The sequence below is a fragment of the Mastomys coucha genome, unplaced genomic scaffold (assembly GCF_008632895.1).
Source record: "Mastomys coucha isolate ucsf_1 unplaced genomic scaffold, UCSF_Mcou_1 pScaffold21, whole genome shotgun sequence".
Classification (NCBI taxonomy): Eukaryota; Metazoa; Chordata; class Mammalia; order Rodentia; family Muridae; genus Mastomys; species Mastomys coucha.
The window spans coordinates 160,291,397-160,311,214 of NW_022196904.1; the positions used below are offsets into that span (position 1 = coordinate 160,291,397).

Consider the following 19,818-nt stretch of genomic DNA (forward strand, 5'->3'; position numbering starts at 1 on the left):
ATACACGTAAAGAATCTTTCTATTCTTTGATAGGGTAATCAGGTAAAAAAAAAAAAAGATTCATTCAGATGTTTCTCTGTGTGATTTCTAGATAATTTGTATTTTAAAACTAATGAAACTACCAAATGAGAATGTTTAAATTTTTAATGATGAGTTTAGCAGATTAATTTAATGATGTATAGTGCTTTGCCATATTCTTACAGCATTATGTCTATAGGAAAGATTTCTAAGCATTCAATATTTGAAGAGATTTAGTTAAAATACTGATTTTAGTCACTAAATTTTTCCAGAGTTTTATTAATCAAGATAAAAGAAAAACAGAAGATGAAGATAAATCACAATCATTTATGCAGAAATATGAGCAAAAAATCAGACATTTTGGTAAGTCTACTACTTAAGTTTCCTTCTTTATTGCATTAGAGATCGATGGTATGTGTGTGACAATGAACCTATAAAATGAGGTCCCCAAACTACAGGTGGCCAACCTGCTTGTGTTGTGCTTCTGGTAGTTTCCAACAAGCCAGGTCTGTTTCCGACCTTTCTTGTGCCAGGTTGTGAAGAGAAGTAGTTGATTAATGCCGCTCTCTGTGATGGTATCATTTCTTTGTATTTCCTGACTGTTTAGGAATTTTCTTTTCAACATTTTTTTAAACATAAAAAAGTTAGCACTCAGTTAAAAATGTATATATATTTCATCTGCAGTAGGGAGACATCAGGTGCACATGAATAGAGCTTGCTGGAGTTTGTTCTTTTTCACCATGTTGATTCTAGGGATTGAACACCTGTCATCAGACTTGGGCGCAGATGCCTTTGTCCACCAAGCATTGCTCTAGCTCCAATGCCCATTTTTCTTCTTTTTCAGGTTTGCATATGATACTATGTAATTTGTAGCTCTTTGACATGTTTCTCAGATAATAGGACAGAAATGTACAAAGATCTAATGTATAGCTTTTGCTCTTTTTTATAGATTTATTAAAATCTTTATATGTATATGTTTGTGCCTGTATAAGTATATGCCACATGTATAGGGGGTCATGGAGACCACAGGACAGTGTCAGATCCCCTGAGGCTAGAGTTCTGGGTGGCTATAAGCCACCCAGTGTGGGGGCTGGGATCTGAACTCAGGTTCTAGAAAAGCAGGAAGCACTCCTAGTGGCTAAACCATCTCTCCAGTCCCAGGACTGGCTGTTTCTAGTGGGTGAAGATGGATGAACTTGATGAAAGTGAAGGATTCCTAGAGGAGGTAAGGTCTGAGTTTGTTTAGGAAGGGCAGATTTTCAGGATTTTCCATAAAGATTAGGCCACAGCATGAGAAATGCAGTCAGAAAATATATCCATGGTGGATTCTGATACCTAAACAATATGATTTTGTAGGATTGAAAATGCTGCTTAGAAGCATGAGGAGTTAGGGTTCACACTGTTTTTTCTTCAAGTATTGTGTGAATGAACAGATGTGGTTCTTGTTTATGTTTTGTTAATCAGTGGCATGTTGAAACCTTTTTCCATTCGTGCTCCCTCAAAATATTTTTACTTCAAAAGAAGAAATTGTACATTTAACTCAAGAATAGTACCCAAAGAAAGCTGGGCGTGTTGACACATGCTTGTAATCTCAGCCCTGAAGAGGCTGAAGCTGGGGCATCACAAGTTCAGGGTTAGCCTGGACTGTGAAACTCAGTCACAAATAGCCAAGCCAAAACAACAACAACAACAACAAAGACTAGTACCTGAAGAGCTAAACACACAAGTTCACATTTCTACATATGTCATGTGTTGTCTCATACATAGAAATAAGAGGAATGGACATCCCTCCTTTGGGTAGATATTCAAATCTTTAAACCAGGAAGGACAGAAGGGATAGAAACAGTAATTTGAGTCCTGTGTTGTCAGTTGCCATTCCCACCTAGTACTTGCTACCATGGCCCATTTGTTCTGCAGAATGATATGCCATCTGTTGGCACTTCTTTCTAGATATACATAACATTTGATAGGAGAGTGGCACCAGTTCTCTGTTGTGTTTTGAGTTTGTTTGTTTGTTGTTGTTGTTGTTGTTTTCCCCACCTGGCATTTGGTATGCCAGTTGTTTTAGAGCCATGTCACCTAGTAAGTGAGAAATAGTACTTTCTTTTGTTGCAGAATGAGTGCTTCAGTTAAATAGCAATTCTGTATGGGGAAAACATCCCAACTTCACAAGGTGTTGCAATCTACCTTGACACCAAGACAGAGTCTACAACAGTAGACCCTTTCTCACTGTGTAACACTGAGTGTCTGCGTGGTAAGACCAGAGAATGGCATGAGTTCCTAGTTATCATTTATCTTGATATAAAATAAGTAAAAAATAGTGTGTACTAACCAACTCATCTAGTAGATCAAAAAATGTATTACTGGTAGAAGCATGGTAAGGAGAGAGAACCACTTTCAGCTCTAGGATGGGCTTGTTCATGTGAGGGATTATTGATCCTTGCAAGAAGAAATTATACCAATATACTCAAGCTGCTATTTGACGGAGGAATAATTAATTTTATAGAATATGGTGCCATATTGAAGTTTTAGCTTTTTTTTTTCTGGACTATGCTACCGAAACATCCTTGATGAGAAGACTCCATGCTCTTGAGTTTGTGCATAATCTCAAACCTGTGCTCACCATAACCCCTTAGTTTATTGAACTATGGTGTGTTTAATAAGATGGCCAGGAGAAGAGGCTGCCTTGGCATCCACAGATGATTAATAAGCACTTGTTTTACCATTGCATGTTGTGAGCTTCTAGCATCTCATCTTGTAATACTAACCAGACCCTTGCTGTCTTCAACTCCAACCAGACTTTAGCCCCTCCCAGATTCCCACTGTGCCTGTTTCTTAGTGGAAATGCACATTGGCTTTTCACTTTGGAGGAGATACCCTACTTGCTGCAGCACATTGGATCCACAGAAATGTTCCTAAGGTAGTAGGCTGCCAACTCTTTCATGTATTTTACTTTCCACTCTCTGGCATGTGTGTATCGTATAGGCATCTGGGGTACCCGCTCCTTCTGCTCGCCAAGTTCCATCACCATAGAGTGGACTAATATTCAGTTACATGGGATGATGAGGTATCAGAATGGATGTTTACAAAGTAATAGCACAGTTGATCGTGGGCTGAGATAAGAGTCTGAGGGTTTGATGTTAAATATTTCTGCTACTGTGTGCTTATTTGTAGAGGAAAGAAGTATTTGCCAGACTGATGAGATATATCAATGAACTCCCTAAAAAACATTGTGATGGCAGCTATAACTAAAGCTTCTAAGTGAAACTTTCCAAATTTGGGCTCCATCCTCATCTCTTGAAAAAGAGGGCCTGGTGGATGGGAACTGTCTGTAGGCTGCAGGGATGTCACACCAATGTCTCAATTGTGCCTGTGTTCTTCTCAATTCTCCATTATGCTATTGATGACTCTCTTTTTCCTGTTCTTTACCCTTACACTTAGATGAAATGTACCAATTAACAGTTGCAGTGTTAAGGATTATTGAAATCTGATTTTTCTTTACATTTGTGTTTATTAGTTGACTCGTGCTTTAGAAATATGTTGTGGACCGGGATTTCGTACGGGGGTCTCTTGTTCCGCGGGACTAGGGGTTCTGGCCAGGTGGGCACGGGATTCAGCTTTGACAAACAGACTAGACACGAGTAGTGTAAGGTCTGAGTGTATTTCTTTAAAAATGACATGAGGCTTTTACAATCATTGCAAAAGAGAAATGAAAAATCTAACAGCTCAACAGTTGAGGTACATCTGAGGCTATCTGAAACATACTGGGTCTAAAGCAGCAGCTATCTCCTCTGAACTGGTGCTGCATCCCCCAGGCCCAAGTGCTCTGGGCCCGGGGGACTGCGAGAGATACATGAATCTGAGTCCTAGCCCATCTAAGTTCTAGTGCTAGTCCTGCATGTGAGTCCAAGTCCTTCTTCTCCCAGTCCTAGTGCTAGACTGAAGTCATGTAGGCAAAACGACCCCCACACCAAGGTCCGCCGAGTCTGGTAGCTAGGTGTGAAGCAGGAGGAAGAGGGGTGGAGCCCCTGTTGAGGTATTCTTATGCTAATTCTCTGGTTCTTGTTGGAGGCAGGCAGAGGGGAGTCCTGATCTAACACTTTTAGCTAATGTCTTAGAGTGAGGGAAACCTTTCAATTACTCTCTAGTACTTAAAACATTAAACTAGGATAGTTGGGAACATTGTGTCGGCCAGGAGACAATGCCCAATCTTAACCATTTACAAATCATTACTTGGGGTACCTTTATGCCTAATTATGAGGCCGTGTTAATGATTGGAAAGACTAATTCTGGAACACGTCTAAGTTAGGGGATACCAGCGACTAGTCTGAAATCCAGGAGGCACAGATCTCCTTTTGAAGTCTTATTGCCTCTTATCCTTTATCAGGATTTTATCCCCGATATTATGGATGTGACTGGAGTAGACGAGTGTGCATGGCAGAAATACAAAATGTTGATTTAGACTAGACACAGAGCTCATTTATTTACTCTTAACCAGTTCCCACAGTTGCTTGTATCTCTGACATCACTGTGGTCCTCAGAGCTGCAGTTTGAATCATGCAGTGGTTTTTCAGAGCACAACAGTTTCCCTTTCATCTGTAGTTAACTTTGATTCAGCATTTTCTGAGTCTATGTAGGATGGTCACTGGACACTTTACCAAGCACTGTAAACATTTGCACAGGCGCTGTTTTCTTTCTTACTTGTAATACCTTCGTTGTATTCTAAAACTTTGTGTTTTTTAACTATTTTTAAAAAGCTGGGGCTGGTGAGATGGCTCAGCAGGTAAGAGCACCGATTGCTCTTCCGAAGGTCATGAGTTCAAATCCCAGCAACCACATGGTGGCTCACAACCACCCCAATGAGATCTGATGCCCCCTTCTGGTGTGTCTGAAGTCAGCTCCAACGTACTTATAATAAATAAATAAATAAATAATAAAAAATCTTTAAAAAAAAAATAAAAAAGCTATGAAGTACTTGAATAAAATACAAAGTAAAATGAACTGGAAATTATATGTATTATAGGAATTGAATTATCTTTGTGATAAAATTGCATATTTTTTTTTAATTTGAGAACTTTCCAAATTCTCTACAACAAATACACTTCGTTTATATTACCTGAAAAATATTTAAGGTCTTATTCTAACAATTTTGGGATGACTTAATATTAAAAAATATGTTTTATATATATACATATATAACCACTGAACTTCGGAGAAATGGAAATGTCAGAGAAATTTGTAGAATACTTAATGGGGTAACCTGAAACCTCAGAAGCATGATAAGGTGACAGAGAGCAGGATGGATTTGGTTTTAACTAACATGACTTTGTGTGTAGGCACAGAGGTTAAAAAAAAAAAAAAATGGTTGCCTGGTGATAGATGGTGGAAAACACGGGAAATATAGGCTCAGCAGTAAAACTAGTCATGGGCCCCAGGACCTTACAGCCTAGCGAGGGCAGTGTTAGCAGGTAGAGTTACAGTAGGTGGTGTACAATGTTCAATGTATTCTGTAAACAAATGCAAACCGCGTTTTAAAACTGGGAGCAGTTTTCAAAATCTAATAGACTATTGAGAGATGATGACATTTAGATGTTTACCAAAAAGACATGGTTTGAAATATATAATTAAATTATTTTAATTTGTCAAAGTAAGCTATTCTAAGCATTCAGAGGAATTGGTTGGTAGTTTGAGTGGCTGACTTATTAGCCAAAAGATTGTCTTAATAAGAATTTGCCGTATGAGTGAATTATTCACTATTGTGTTAATACCTGCTAGCAAGTATTCACTATGTCAGGCACTGTTGTAAGTGCTTAAACTAATGTCTTTAATTCATAAAAATCCTTCTTGTTGGGGACTGTTTTAGCCTTACTCTGCCGAGGAAGACACAGATGTATCTGAAGGACTTGCCTGAGCGGAAGCTGAGGCTCGGACGCGGGCAGTCCTGCTCTGGAGTCCACTTCCTGTGTGCCAGCCTTGACTGTACCACTCTGTTCACAATGTTTAAATAATAGTCATTTCAGATACGTTCTACTTCTATAACTGTGGCTTTTCTTTAAATATTTTCCTATAAAATCCCACAGGGTTTCTCTTAAGACTTTTATGGACTAGTTCTTGATTTCATACTAATTCAAGATCTGATTTACTTAGTTAGATACAGTCCGTGTCCAGTCTCAGATGTTAAAGTCTTAGGTATTAAAAAATAAATAAATAAAAACTTCAGCATGTAATTTTACCTCTGTGGCTGTTGATAAGTGTTACTTACCTTTTTCATATTACCTTTAACTCAGAATCCAAATGGACAGGGTTTTGTTCACTCACTTCTAATGCTGCCCTGCTGAGGTAAACAGATTATCGTAGATAAAAATATAAGGGGTTGCCTCTTTAGAAGTGTAAGGAAGGGCTGGTGAGATGGATCAGCGGGTAAGAACACAGACTGCTCTTCTGAAGGTCCTAAGTTCAAGTCCCAGCAACCACATGGTTGCTCACAACCACCCATAATGAGATCTGACACCCTCTCCTGGTGTGTCTGAAGATAGCTACAGTGTACTTAGATAGAATAATAAATAAATCTTTTTTAAAAAAAAAGGTGTAAGCAAGCCAGCAAAGGGACTCGGTATGTAGCAAATTTGGTAGAGTGCTTGCTCGGTATGTAGCAAATTTGGTAGAGTGCTTGACCGGTGTGCATGGAGCCCTAGGTTTCATCTCTCAAACTCTATAAATCAGGCCTAGTGGCCCAAGGTCTGGTAATCCCAGAAATGGAGAGCGATAGGAACAAAGCCAGCCTGGGTTTCATGGGACCTTCTCAAAAGACAGTATGGGGGTAGGGGATGGGCCGAGGCTGTGCCAAGGAGTCATTTTAAGTCTTTAGATATAAGAAAAGGAGGATTGTGCTTTTATCAGCTCTGACTTTCAGCACTCATTAATTCCATGGGAAACAGTTTAAAATAAATTTGCCTAATCATTCTGTGTCTCAAGATCTTAAATGACTCAATTGTCAGAAAAATATGGTACACACTTATTATCCTGGCACTGGGGGCAAAAGCTAGAGAATTTTAAAGATTGAGGGATTGTTGAGTTAAATAGGGAAACTCTGTCCTTCTTGGGATTTTTTCTTAATTAAAAAAAAAAAAATGCTGAAATTGCCTACAACCCTTTTCTTTTCTTTTTTCTTTCCTTTTTTTTTTTTTTGAGGGGGGGTGGCGTGCGGTGTTTGAGACAGGGTTTCTCTGTGTAGCCCTGGCTGTCCTGGAACTCACTCTGTAGACCAGGCTCGCCTCAAACTCAGAAATCCGCCTGCCTCTGCCTCCCAAGTGCTGGGATCTCCCAAGTGCTGGGAAACCCTTTTCTAAAGATAGTGTATTTTCAATTGGTTTCCATATGTTGCTGTGTATTCTCAAGTAAGGTTTTATTTGTCATTGGTTTTGATGACATGTTCGCATGTGAAATTTAGTATGTAGGAATTCATTTAGTGTTGAAAGTGAAGTTTTATTGTCATACGCTAAGGACAGTCCCATGAAACTTCCATGATGGCTTAATGACACCTGTACTGCTTACTGCTGTTTGTAAATCTAAAGTGTGAAGCTTCTGACGTTGTCATTCTTGGTACATACCAGGATAACCCTGAGCAGCACATTGCTGGTGCCCTGTTATTTGGTCAGAGTGACTTTGCTAAGTTAGGTAAAGATTCAGATATACTGCTTGGTACTATTTGGATTCATTTAATATCTTGAAACAAATGGCAGCCTTTCACATATATTCAACTAGTGTTTAAAAGCATGGTTGTTTTCTGTACACGCGGACCAGCCGGCATTAGTGAATGGCTAGCGTGACTGATATGAGAAGAGTATCAGTGATGACAGGACAGCCGAGAACATGCCCTGAAGTGGTGACTCTTACTGTATCCTGGACACTTTAAACAAGAAATTAGAGATAATGTAGGACTCTGAATTTTTAGTAAGCCCTTATATTTGCCTAGTATAGTTTCTTGAAATCATACATTTTAAAATTTTTGTACTGGGGAATTGAGCCTCAGGCCTCATGCATAATAAGCAAATATTTTATCACTGAACCATGCCTGAGTCTTTTTGTTTGCTTGTTTTTGTTTTGTTTTTGAAACAGGTCTTGCATAGTTGCTCAGGCTGTCCTTGACCGGCCTGTGTGGCCCAGGCAGCCCTTACATTTGCAGTCCTTGCCACAGCTAGGCAATAGCAGAGACTCTTACTCATCTTTCTAATTAAAACCATCCTGATCTCTTAGTAAATGGTACTGATTTGTACAAGCTTTAACCTTAAGGAAAGATTAAGTGTCTCAATGTATGTGGGACTTTGGGTATTCCCGTAAGCAGGAGACATCAATTGGCCATTCTTCTTAAGCCAGACTAATTATCTGAAATAAATCATGCTGGCCATTGTTTTAAGAAGTTCAGCTTCGGGCCGGTAAGATGGCTCAGTGGGTAAGAGCATTTACTGTTCTTCCGAAGGTCTTGAGTTCAAATCTCAGCAACCACATGGTGGCTTACAGCCACTTGGAATGAGATCTGACATTCTCTTCTTGTGACAGCTACAATGTACTTATTTATAATAATAAATAAATCTTTGGGCCAGAGCTAGCAGGAACTGAGCGAGCGTGGTTGACTGGAGCGAGTAGAGGTCCTAAAAGTCAATTCCCAACAACCAGATGAAGGCTCACAACTATCTGTATAGCTACAGTGTGTACTCAAATAAAATAAATAAATCTTTAAAAAGAAAAAGTTCAGCTTTCTCAGCTCGTCCTGTCGTGTATCACACTGGCCTGGAACTGTGAATTGTCTCTAAAAGTAACATTTCAAATCTGTGTCTTGCCTCACTGGAAGAAAGGAAATATTTGACATTTGTGATTGAATTCTTTTGTACAGGTATGTTGAGTCGATGGGATGATAGCCAGAGATTTTTGTCTGAGCACCCACACCTTGTATGTGAGGAAACTGCTAAATATCTTATTTTATGGAGCTTTCACCTAGAAGCTGAGCAGGTATTGTATGAATCTTAATAGAATCCTAATTTTTATTTTATATTCTTACATTCTTCACTTAAAATGAAAGGAGGGAGGTAATTAGAAGGAATTATAAAGTTTTATTGTTTGTTTCCAACCTTGGAGCTCCCTGGAGTGATTGTGCTGCTTCCCAGCACACTCACTCACTTTGCTGCCTCTGATCATCCTGTTCTTGTGATCACTCCTCTCCTCTTGTTTACTAGTTAGACAGTCATGCTTTAAATTTTTCATGAAGCAATCACAATAGGAACTCAGCCAAAAGTATGTAGTTATTCTGGTCCACGTAATAGCAGTAAGACGTTCACTTTATGTTCATACAATATTTTACTTAACAGTAAAGAGAATAAAATTAAAAGTACTCTAACAATACAAACTTTGCGTCAGTGGCAGCTCGGTGTCTTTCCAGAAGTGTCTTAGCTTTGCTGCACGTCTTTTTCAGAAAGGCGCTCTAATGGAGCAGATAGCACATCAAGCTGTTGTAATGCAGTTTATTATGGAAATGGCCAAAAACTGGAATGTGGATCCAAGAGGCTGTTTTCGTTTGTTTTTCCAGAAAGCCAAAGTAAGTAGTAACTTTGTGTTGTTAAATGAGAAGGTTGGGCTGGAGCTGAGCTTTGTACTGAGGTCATCAGGAGGCTGTTTAGCCAGTAGACTGCTAGATGCTGTAGCTTCTCTAGGGAGAGGAAATGCTCCTTACCTAGTATATGTAAGCTAGTATAGAGATTACATAGTATAAGTATTTATAATACAACATAGTTGTATTAGTTAGGGTTTTCTTTGCTGTGAAGAAGAGAAGCCATGGCCACAGCATCTCCTATAAAGGAAGACAGTTAATTGGGTCTAGCTTACAGTTTAGAAGTTTTGTCTATTATCTTCATTCTAGGAAACATGGCATCATGCAGGCAGACATGGTTCTGAAGGAGCCAAGAGTTCTACATCTTGATCTGCAGGCAGCAGAAGAAGATTATGTACCACACTGGTGTACGTTGAGCATAGGACACCTCAAAGCCTGCCCAGACAGGGACACATTTCCTCCAACAAAGCCAAATCTCCTAATAGTGCCACTCCCTGTGGGCCAAGCATTTCAACACTTTAGTGTGTGAGGCCATACTTAGTCAAATCACCACAATACTATTGACATTTTCATGCAGGCTGGTACTTAAAGATTAAGAGGCTGCACTAGACCATATATTTAAATTGAAACCCATTCAAATTAATGTGACTGTTTTGAGTACTTCATCATTTACCCACTTAATGTATAAGGAGTGTTTACTAACATAAAGCATGGCCATTTCAATTGTTAGGATGCAGTGTTGAGCAGAACACACACAGCATCCTCCACAGTATAACTCACTGTTTAAGAAACCAAATTTGTAGCTAAGCGGTGGTAGTGGCAGCAGTAGCAGTAGCAGTGACAGCGGCAGTGGCACACGCCTTTAATCCCAGCACTTGGGAGGCAGAGAGAGAGGTGGATCTCTGAGTTCAAGGCCAGCCTGATTTACAGAGGGAGTTCCAGGACAACCACACAGAGAAACCCTGTCTCACAAAACAAAACAAAAAAGGCAGAGAAGAAAAAGAAAGAAAAGAAATCAATGTTTTAATAAAAAAAAACCTGTAGAAAGGAGGCTAGTGATTTATTGAGTTTCTTTCTGAGATCAGTTCCACATGGGCTACAGTAGTGAGATCCTGTTGAGAGACAGTAGACGAGGCTGAGTCTTTTTTTTTTTTTTTTATAACATTTACAAAAAGAATTGTACTGGCTGGTTTTGTCAACCTGACGCAGGCTGGAATTATCACAGAGAAAGGAGCTTCAGTTGGGGGAAGTGCTTCCATGAGATCCAGCTGTGGGGCATTTTCTCAATTAGTGATCAGAAGGGGAGGTCCCATTGTGAGTGGTGCCATCCCTGGGCTGGTAGTCTTCTTGTAGCAACAGAAAGAAACATGAATCAGTTCTATAAGACAGCAAGCTGAGCAAGCTAGGGGAAGCAAGCCAGTGATGGCCTCTGCATCAGCTCCTGCTTCCTGACCTGCTTGAGTTCCTGTCCTGAGTGCCTTTGGTGATGAATAGCAGTGTGGAAGTGTCAGCTGAATAAACCCTTTTCTTCCCAACTTGCTTCTTGGTCCTGATGTTTGTGCAGGACTAGAAACCCTGACTAAGACAAGCATCTAAAAAGGCCTGAGATGTACTAGAAGGTGGTATTGCTCCCCTTCCCTGGTCAAGGGAGGCGAAAGTGAGCGTGAGAGGCTGATGCTGTTGTTTTGCAATGGTAGGGAGTGAGTGAGTGAGGGCCTTGTGCTGCCAGACAAGCGCCAAACCACTGGTTGTGTTCCAGTTTTAACTTTATTTTGAGGCAAGGTCTCATAAGTTGCCCTGTTTGTGCTTTGTAAATTCACTATAGTCTACCAGAACTTGAACTTGGCTTTCCTCTTGCCTTCACCTTCTGAATAAGTGGTTTTATTAACTGTACCACCAGTTAACTCCTGCTTTGTGTGTGAATATATATGGAGTGTTGTTTCTTATTAGTTAATTTTGTTGCAATAGAAAGAAACATGAATCAGACCAACTGTTGTTAGTGTTCCTGTCAAAGAGGCAGTGTGTGCTGCTCTGCAAGGACACTGCTGCCTCCTGCATTTTGTCATTCTTTACTGGCTCTGTTCTAGCTCTGCTGTGTGCTTTTCAGAGTTGACTCTGTGGTTTAGTTCATTCTGTTTGTTTTTTTTTTCATGTTCTAGGCAGAGGAAGAAGGTTATTTTGAAGCATTCAAAAATGAACTTGAAGCTTTCAAGTCAAGAGTAAGACTTTACGCTCAATCACAAAGCTTTCAACCTGTGACAGTTCAGAATCATGTTCCCCATTCTGGTGTTGGATGCATAGGCTCCTTAGAATCCTTATCACAGGTAAGCTGGAAAAGGGAATATTTAGTTCATAAAGGTAGTCACACAATTTTGTTCTTTAGGACCACTGTTGCATAATATTTTGTGACCACTTAAAATTTTCTCACCTCAAAAAATAAGTGTTGGACATGGCAGAGGCAGATAATCTCTGAGTTGGAGGCCAGCTTGATCTCTGTAGTGAGTTCCAGGCTAGCTAAAGGCTTTGTAGAGAGACTTCGTCTCAAAATTAGTTAGTTGATTGATTGATTGATAACCCTTAGTCTTATTTCATGCTTTAGCATATAGTCTCTTCTATCTATTAGACACACCAAATTGTCTCATAATGTGGAAAGGATGAGCTGTACAGTCTTTTGGTCAAGTGTCACTACCTATTGGTCATCTCAATTAAAAACTCAAGGTGGCGGGCAGTGGTGGCGCACACCTTTAATCCCAGCAGTTGGGAGGCAGAGGCAGGCTGATTTCTGAGTTCGAGGCCAGCCTGGTCTACAGTGTGAGTTCCAGGACAGCCAGGACTACACAGAGAAACCCTGTTTCGGACAAAACAAAACAAAACAAAACAAAACAAAAAACTCAAGGTGGCTCCCCATAAACATCTCATACAAAGTAAAACAGCACTGTTGGCGGTTTGTTTAGCTTGAGGCTGGCCATGTGAGCGGTAGCTAAAGAGATCTCTTGCATGGCTTTTTTGTAATTATTACCCTTTAAGTAGCTCCTTTTTGTATGTTATCTATCCAGTTAATAGTAGTCCTAGTATTGGCAACTATTTTAACCCCTTCAGAATCTGCTGCAAGATCAAGATAAAAACTGTGCTATTAGCATGAAAGAAAAAAGTGTCCGTTAAAGAAGAGGGAGCTGACCACCAGTGTTGCTGATAGACTGTTTGAGAGCTAAGATGTTTCAGACAGACCCTGCCCATTGTGACTTTAGAAGTAGCAATTTAATAGAGCACAGTTATCTCTCATTTCCAGGCTCCAAGATTTTAAGACCAGCTTTAGCCAGTTTATTCTGTTGTCTACATTGGGACATGGAAAGTGTCATTCAGAAGACAATATGAGGAGAGTCCTGTATTTATCTTTAAGCCTCATAAAATGGTAAAAAAATGAGATTTTCAATTTCTTGACCTTAGGTCACTATAATTTTACCATTTTAGTAATATGTATTTAAAACAGTTCTTAAATTTATATTAACCTTTAACCTAATATAGTATATAAAGTAGTAAAGAATGCAGTTGATCACATTTAACTCAGCCAAAAACATTTTTAGGGATATATCTACATTCTGGCTTTAAATAATTACTATTGTTCTCCTTTAATTAGATACATCAGGAATAACCCCCTGAAGAATGCCTTCAGGTCTCTTCTTTATTTTTAATTTTTTAAGATATGTTTTATTTTATATGTATGAAAATATTTTGCCTGCATGTGTGTATGTGTGCACATGGGTACCTGGTACCCACAGAGGCCAGAAGAGGGCTTTAGATCCCCTAGACCTGTTCTTTACAAATGGTTGTCAGCTGTCATGTGGGCACTAGGAACTGAACCCTAGACCTCTGCAGGAGCAGCCAGTGCTCTAGACTGCCAAACCATCTTCCCAGCCCCCAATCAGTTTTTTACTGTTATTTAAATACAGTATTGAAGCAGCCCCTGAGAAAGCAGCTTTTTCAAGGGAATTTTATGATGATGTTGAGAGCAATAAATAAACCTAAAGTTAGTCACCTGATACATGCAGAGGAACAAGAGACTCATAGGATGTCATTGGTTCTTTACATAAAATGAGAACATATACACATTAAAATATAAGCACCTGAATTATCAAGATGATGTTTCTGGTTTGAGAGAAGTAAGTTAACAGCTGACACCAGTGGCCAGGGCTCTATTACCATTTGTGGTGAAGAAGTCTGGAGTCATAGAATTTTGTCATTTGCATTTATTTCTATTATGGGGAATCTTCATAATTAATCAAGGATAATAGACCAGTTGTTCCCTACAAGGTAAGAATTTAAGCTTCTGATGTAGGCAGCCTCAGGGGAGGCATGCTGTTCAGGAGTCTTTCTAGTTACATGAAACTCTGACTAGATGAAGGCAGCGGGATAGAAGAGGCCTCCTGAGGGACCAAGATGACAATTTTGAGGTCTGAAAACAATGTTACTACAATAATGGTATACTGTTTTATATCACTTTAGAAGTTATATAATACGTTGATATGTATCATTTAATCTTTTTTAAAATGTTATGATTATATTAATCCATGTTTTCAGATAAGTGGATTGAAAGTTATGAGGTTAAATTCCATTGCCTAAAGCCAACACAGTAAGAGATGGGACTGCTACTCTCATTTGGACTCTCCTTCCCCACTCTTGACTCTTGTGAGTCACACGTGAGAAGTAGTCACGTGCTCTTGGGGAGAACTGTGTGCTGGGACCAGAACAGTGCCGAGAGTGCTGGTGTACACACGGCAGTCAGTAGGGTTTCAGCAAGCATCAGTTGGGACAAGGACGCTGATTCCTTTTGGTTTTTCAAGTCTCCATGACTGGTGGGTCAGTGAGCTCTGAAGAATCTCTTCAGCCAATACCTGATACTCAGAATTCTGTCATGATAGAGTTTCTTTAAGTTTGATTTTGAAGGAATCTAAAATGAGTGTCAAGAAAAAAGACTTAGCACTATTTTGTGGAAGTAGACTAATAATAAGAGTATTGATTGTTTTATAAAGCTTAGACTTTGGTAACTCTTGATTTTAGGGTTTTTAATAGTGAAAAGAGTCCTCTGAAACACACCATATACTGCCATCCGTAACCTTGATAAGACTCAACAGTGGCTTCTTGGATAAAAGGAGCAGCTGCTTCATGTTTATTCTCTAGCCTGGCTTTTAGTTTTTTTTTTTTCCTACTTGAGTAATACTAATACTAAGTAGAAACATTAAAACAAAATAAGAAGGACTCTTGGAAATAATCAAATTCTACCTAGCTTTTGCATTTTGCTAAAAAAAAAAAAACCCACAGTATTATAGAGTTTTCCTCCCTTTAGTTTTTGTTTGGTTTGTTCTTTTTTTTTTCTTTTCTTTTTTTTTGGGGAAGTTTGTTGTAATCAAGGTTGGTCTTGAACTACTAGATCCTATTGGCTGCTAGAATTATAGGAGAGAGCCATTGTACTTGACTTGAAAAGCATTGCACTTTATTAGGATTAAGACAAAAACAGTTTCCCTGTGAGATAGCCATTTAAGACATCTATCCCCAGTCACCTTTGTAATCCCATGCTTGGGAGACTCCAGCCGCAGGAGCTCAGACTAAAGGCCAGCCTGGGCCACATAGTGAGCTCGAGACTCAGAGGGAGAAGAAGAAAAAGCCTATCTCATTTGGATGACTTTGATCACTGATGTTTATTAAAAACAAGTGACATTGGGTAGTAAAAGTAAAAAACAAAAACAAAAAAGACGAAGTTGCTGGAAAATGTTCAGAGTAACTTGGGTAGGAAAAAAAATCACTTCAAAAGGAAGACATTGCCATGTAACATCTTGGGTTTTAAAATCTTAAACTCTTTTCCATGGAAAATTTAAAAAGAATTCATTTAATGTTGCATTAATTGGACAATATTTTACATTATCTATTAGTTTTAGAAAACAAAATCTGATTTTCCTTTAGTTTACTTTACTCAGTAGGTATATTTTGTCTTATCTAAATTCTTACACTTATAGTACTTAACTCTTATAATTAGATAGTAATCTTAAGAATATATTGCTGGCTATAAACTGTATTTTAACAAATGTAGTTTTTAAACTTTATGTGTCTGAGTGTTTTGCCTAAATCTATATCTGTGCGTCATGTGCATACAGTGCCCACAGAGTCCAGATAAGGCTGTCAGATCTCTTGGAACTCGAGTTTCAGATGGTTGTGAGGTGTTATGTCTATGCTGGGAACAAAACCCTGGTCCTCTGGAAGAGCAACCAGTGGTCTTTACTGCTGGGTCTTCTCTTCAGCCTCCTAAAGGCATATTTATTAAATGTAATGCTTATGAGGAAATTTAACCTTGTATGGATATAGAATTAAAATTATAGTTTTGTTGAAAGAGTTAAAAGGGGGTATCTGTAACATTTCTGTTCCTATATGCACTGGGTCTTTATCACATCTCTTTGGATGAAGAATACCATCCTATCTTTAGTGCTTCAGGTTTCATTCTGTGTGGACTCCAGAAATCTACTTTCTTTCCCAATTTGCTGGGCTGCAGAGGAATAGACGGGGAAGCCGTGGGCGCACTTGCATGTATGGTGTGAAGGTGCTTTTCAAGTGTTGCTCCCCGTCTGTCTTTCTTTCTTTCTCCCCCAGAATCCAGATTCTCTTCAGTGTTGTACCCCTGCCCCTCTGTGCAGTGTAGACTCAGTGGTACACAAAGAAGATGACGACAGAATGATGGACACTGTGTGACTCAGCTAGACTGCTGAGCCCAAGGACTAGTTTGTTACAAGAAAGGAAGAGCCTGGCTATTTTCTTGACACTTTTATGGGTGCTGCACTTTATTTTTGTTCGGTTTTGATGGGAGGGAAAGAGTACTGAAATGTTTTGCAACTTTTTTTATGTGCTGCTAGGGTTTTTGTTGTTGTTGTTTTGTTTCTGAAGGGAGGAGTGGTAACCATATGTTGCAGGAAATCAAACTGGATGGACTCTCCCCCACCCCTCAGTTACTAAATTTGCCTTTAACTGTTCTTATTTTTGGAATCAAAGTATGAAAATCTGCACAATGCAATGTTTACAAGACTGGTTGACTGAGGAGATATCTGCTACACGGTCTTTTTTTACGTGGCTATATACATGTCCTACTTCGCGGAAAGAATTAAAGATAAATGTCTGCTGTGTCCCACTGCAAAGTTCAGCTGTCAAACCTGGTATTCATCACATTAAAAGCAATAAATCAGCAGTGGTAACCTACTTTACTAATAAGTAAGCTGGATAGCACAAATTGCTATTTTAAGATATTTACATTTGTATTTTCGGCACCACCAGTTAACTCCTTGACTAGTATAAATTTGATATTAAAAACATTACATTTATCCCTAAAGTAGTCTCAAAACTGTTCAGAAGTAGACTTTGTCCTGATGGCTGTTTAAATATTAAGAGGGTAGTGAGTGTAGAAAACGTTACAGTTTTCTGGTTTTCCAAGAAGATAAAATGCAAGCTTACTCTAATTTACTTGACATAGTCCGGGACCTCTCAGGGAGTAAGTTTTAAAAGAATAGTAACGGCCTGTAAGAACAAACAGGAAGAGTGAGGCCCTTGTTAAATCACAGTTACTGTGTTTCATGTGGTGAAGCCCTGAGAAACATAGAGCTGAGCTGCCAACTATGCCTAAGAATTTGGTAACAGTCCCCATCAATGGCGGCGATGGGTCTCACTCTATCTGCTGCTCGCTTCTAGCTCAGTTACTACAGGATGCTTCTGAGTTTTACTTCTTCCTGTGTAATTCATTGCAGATCCACCAGGATGTTTGATGATTCTTTTATTTAGAATTAGATGACAGTGCCAATTATGATATCCTTATTATTTGAGGATTAATCTTCCAGCATACAGGAGCACTAGGTTTGGTTATTTTTGAGTGTGATCTTTAGCTCAGTACCCACTTCAGTTTGTAGCAAGTATTTGGAAAGTGGGTACCTGGGGTTTGGGAATGCAGGTCTCAGTGTGAGTAAGGAAATCATGCTAAGCAGCCATGGGGGTCTCAGAGCTTTGACCTCCGCCTCGGCTGTCCTTTGAGCCGATGGGGCACCTAATACTGTGGAAATGGACTGGAATTGTTGAATCATACTCCTGTAATGTCACAATCTTCCTAGTTCCCAGAATAAAAGTCTTTTTGTGCTTTTGATATAAATATATATGCTCTATAATAAAATGTCTGACTAATTTATATGGCAGTGCTCACTAGCTTGTAAGTTTCTTTTAAATCAGTGACCTAGTCATGGAAGACACTTGTTTTATTTTTTCTCTTTTCCTTGTGGTTCTTGTCTGGAGCATGCTCTCAGTTTCCCTCTTGATACCAAATAGAATAGAACAAAATAAGTCCCTGATTTCACAGAAGTAGCACTTGACTGACCACTTTCCACTTCACTTCTGCCCATGACTTGTCTATGGTCACCCAAATGGCTGTGGCTTTCATTTTGTCTTCTATAATTTAAAACTCTTAATGGCCAAAACAACAACAACAAAAGTATTAGCAAAGCGAGTATATAATTTTAAAGTTTAGTTTGGTTTTGTTTTCTAAGGCAAGAACTGATTTAAGAAAAACTTTTTTAATACTTGGCTGGAACTTTTTTACCAAAGGAACCACTAATGGATGTCATAATTTGCACTTAAGGATGTTAACTTAACCATTGGCAGGACTTTAGTAGCAGGTGATATATTAGGCTGTGTGTGGTGGCTCATGGCTTTCACCCCAGCACTCGGGAGGCAGAGGCAGGTAGAGCTGAGTTCACGGACAGCCAGAGTTACACAGACCGTCTCAAAACCAAACTACAGCTTTTGGACTCCTTTTAGTCCCTTGATTTTGAAAATGCCCTCTTAGTATTGAGTTAGCTATCTCCAGCAAAAATAAATTTCCTCTCTTTTCTTAAGTGATAAAGAATAGTAATACTTAGCAAATAGATAACTCATATTTCAGGTTAAAAAATTTCCCTAATCTATGAGAAATTTAAACTAATCAGTTAGTCAATGAAAAATAGTTGACATCAAAGTATTTAACAAACACTGTTGTGTTTTTTTTTAATTTACTTTATTTATCTGAGTACACTGTCTTCAGACACACCAGAAGAGGGAGGGCATTGGATTTCATTACAGATGGTTGTGAGCCACCAAGTGGTTGCTGGAAATTGAACTCAGGACCTCTAGAAGAGCAGTCAATGCTCTTGACTGCTGAGCCATCTCTCCAGCCCCAAAGACCGTAGTTTTATTTTAATGAAATAGCTGAGGACTTAGAATGGTTCGGTCGGTAGAGCTCTTGCCCATGATTCAGTGCACCATTGATTGCATCCTCAGCACCACATAAACTGGGCCACATTGTCGTGGCCTCGTCTGGGGGTGTGAAGACAGCAGGGCTAGACACTCATAGTCTCCCTCAGGTACGCAGCAAGTTTCACAGCCAGCCTTCTGGCTAAATGAAACTCTGTCTTAGAAGGAGAGACACAGAAAGAAATAGCTATAATCCATGTATCCTATGAGCTGTAGTTCCATTGAATGGTAGTGGAGAAAATACTGGTTAGAATTATTACCCTTAGATTCGCTTTTAATTACACCATCTATGGTTCTTTCAAAATTTTTGCCTAAGGAGTTTATAATAGCCTTTAATTTCTCTTCAGAAACATTAGGCCTTTTCTTTAGACTGGCATTCATATTATTTCAAAAGTGAAGAAGGGCTACTGAAATGGCTAACTTGGTGAAGGTGCTTGCTGCCAAACCTGACAATCTCCCGGACCTAAATAATGGAAAAACCAACTTCCTCAAGTTACATCCAACCTTTATACATGAATAGGACATATACATACACATATGAATATTTCAAGTTTTATTTTTGGTTTTTAAAAAATTTTTAAGTAAATTAACATGCTTTCCCAAAGAGCACACATCTCTGTTAATAAGTAATGATCCTTACAGTGGGAATGTCAGCAAGGTATTCTCAGCTTAACCCTGGGATATTTTCAGAGAAAAGTAAAGTCAATTTACTATACTCAGAGGGAGTCACACTTCAGTTCTTAAATTGGTATGGCGCAAAGGTGGTACTTGTCTGGATTGGGGTTGGGATTTTATTTCCATTTTTTCCAGCATACCATTCACATTTTAGCAAGAAGATCCTTAAATTCTGCAACATTCTGTTTCCCCTCTGTAGTAGGTATATTTGT

At 39.1% G+C, this 19,818-nt stretch overlaps 1 protein-coding gene across 7 annotated transcripts in view; it reads left to right on the forward strand.

Annotated features, from left to right (window-relative positions):
• Cdc37l1 (cell division cycle 37 like 1) overlaps positions 1-19,818 on the forward strand; it is a 63,264-nt gene that overhangs the window by 8,742 nt on the left and 34,704 nt on the right. For 2 of the 7 annotated variants that reach the window (XM_031390043.1, XM_031390049.1), the window contains exons 3-7: positions 291-381; positions 8,912-9,027; positions 9,488-9,610; positions 11,782-11,946; positions 16,262-17,798. In XM_031390043.1, coding sequence (XP_031245903.1) covers positions 291-381; positions 8,912-9,027; positions 9,488-9,610; positions 11,782-11,946; positions 16,262-16,360 — 594 coding nt within the window. In that variant the 3' untranslated portion in view covers positions 16,361-17,798. Of the gene's footprint in view, positions 1-290; positions 382-8,911; positions 9,028-9,487; positions 9,611-11,781; positions 11,947-12,911; positions 13,288-16,261; positions 17,799-19,818 lie in introns of those variants that run through there. The other 5 variants (XM_031390045.1, XM_031390047.1, XR_004123545.1 and 2 more) reach the window with 4 other exon arrangements.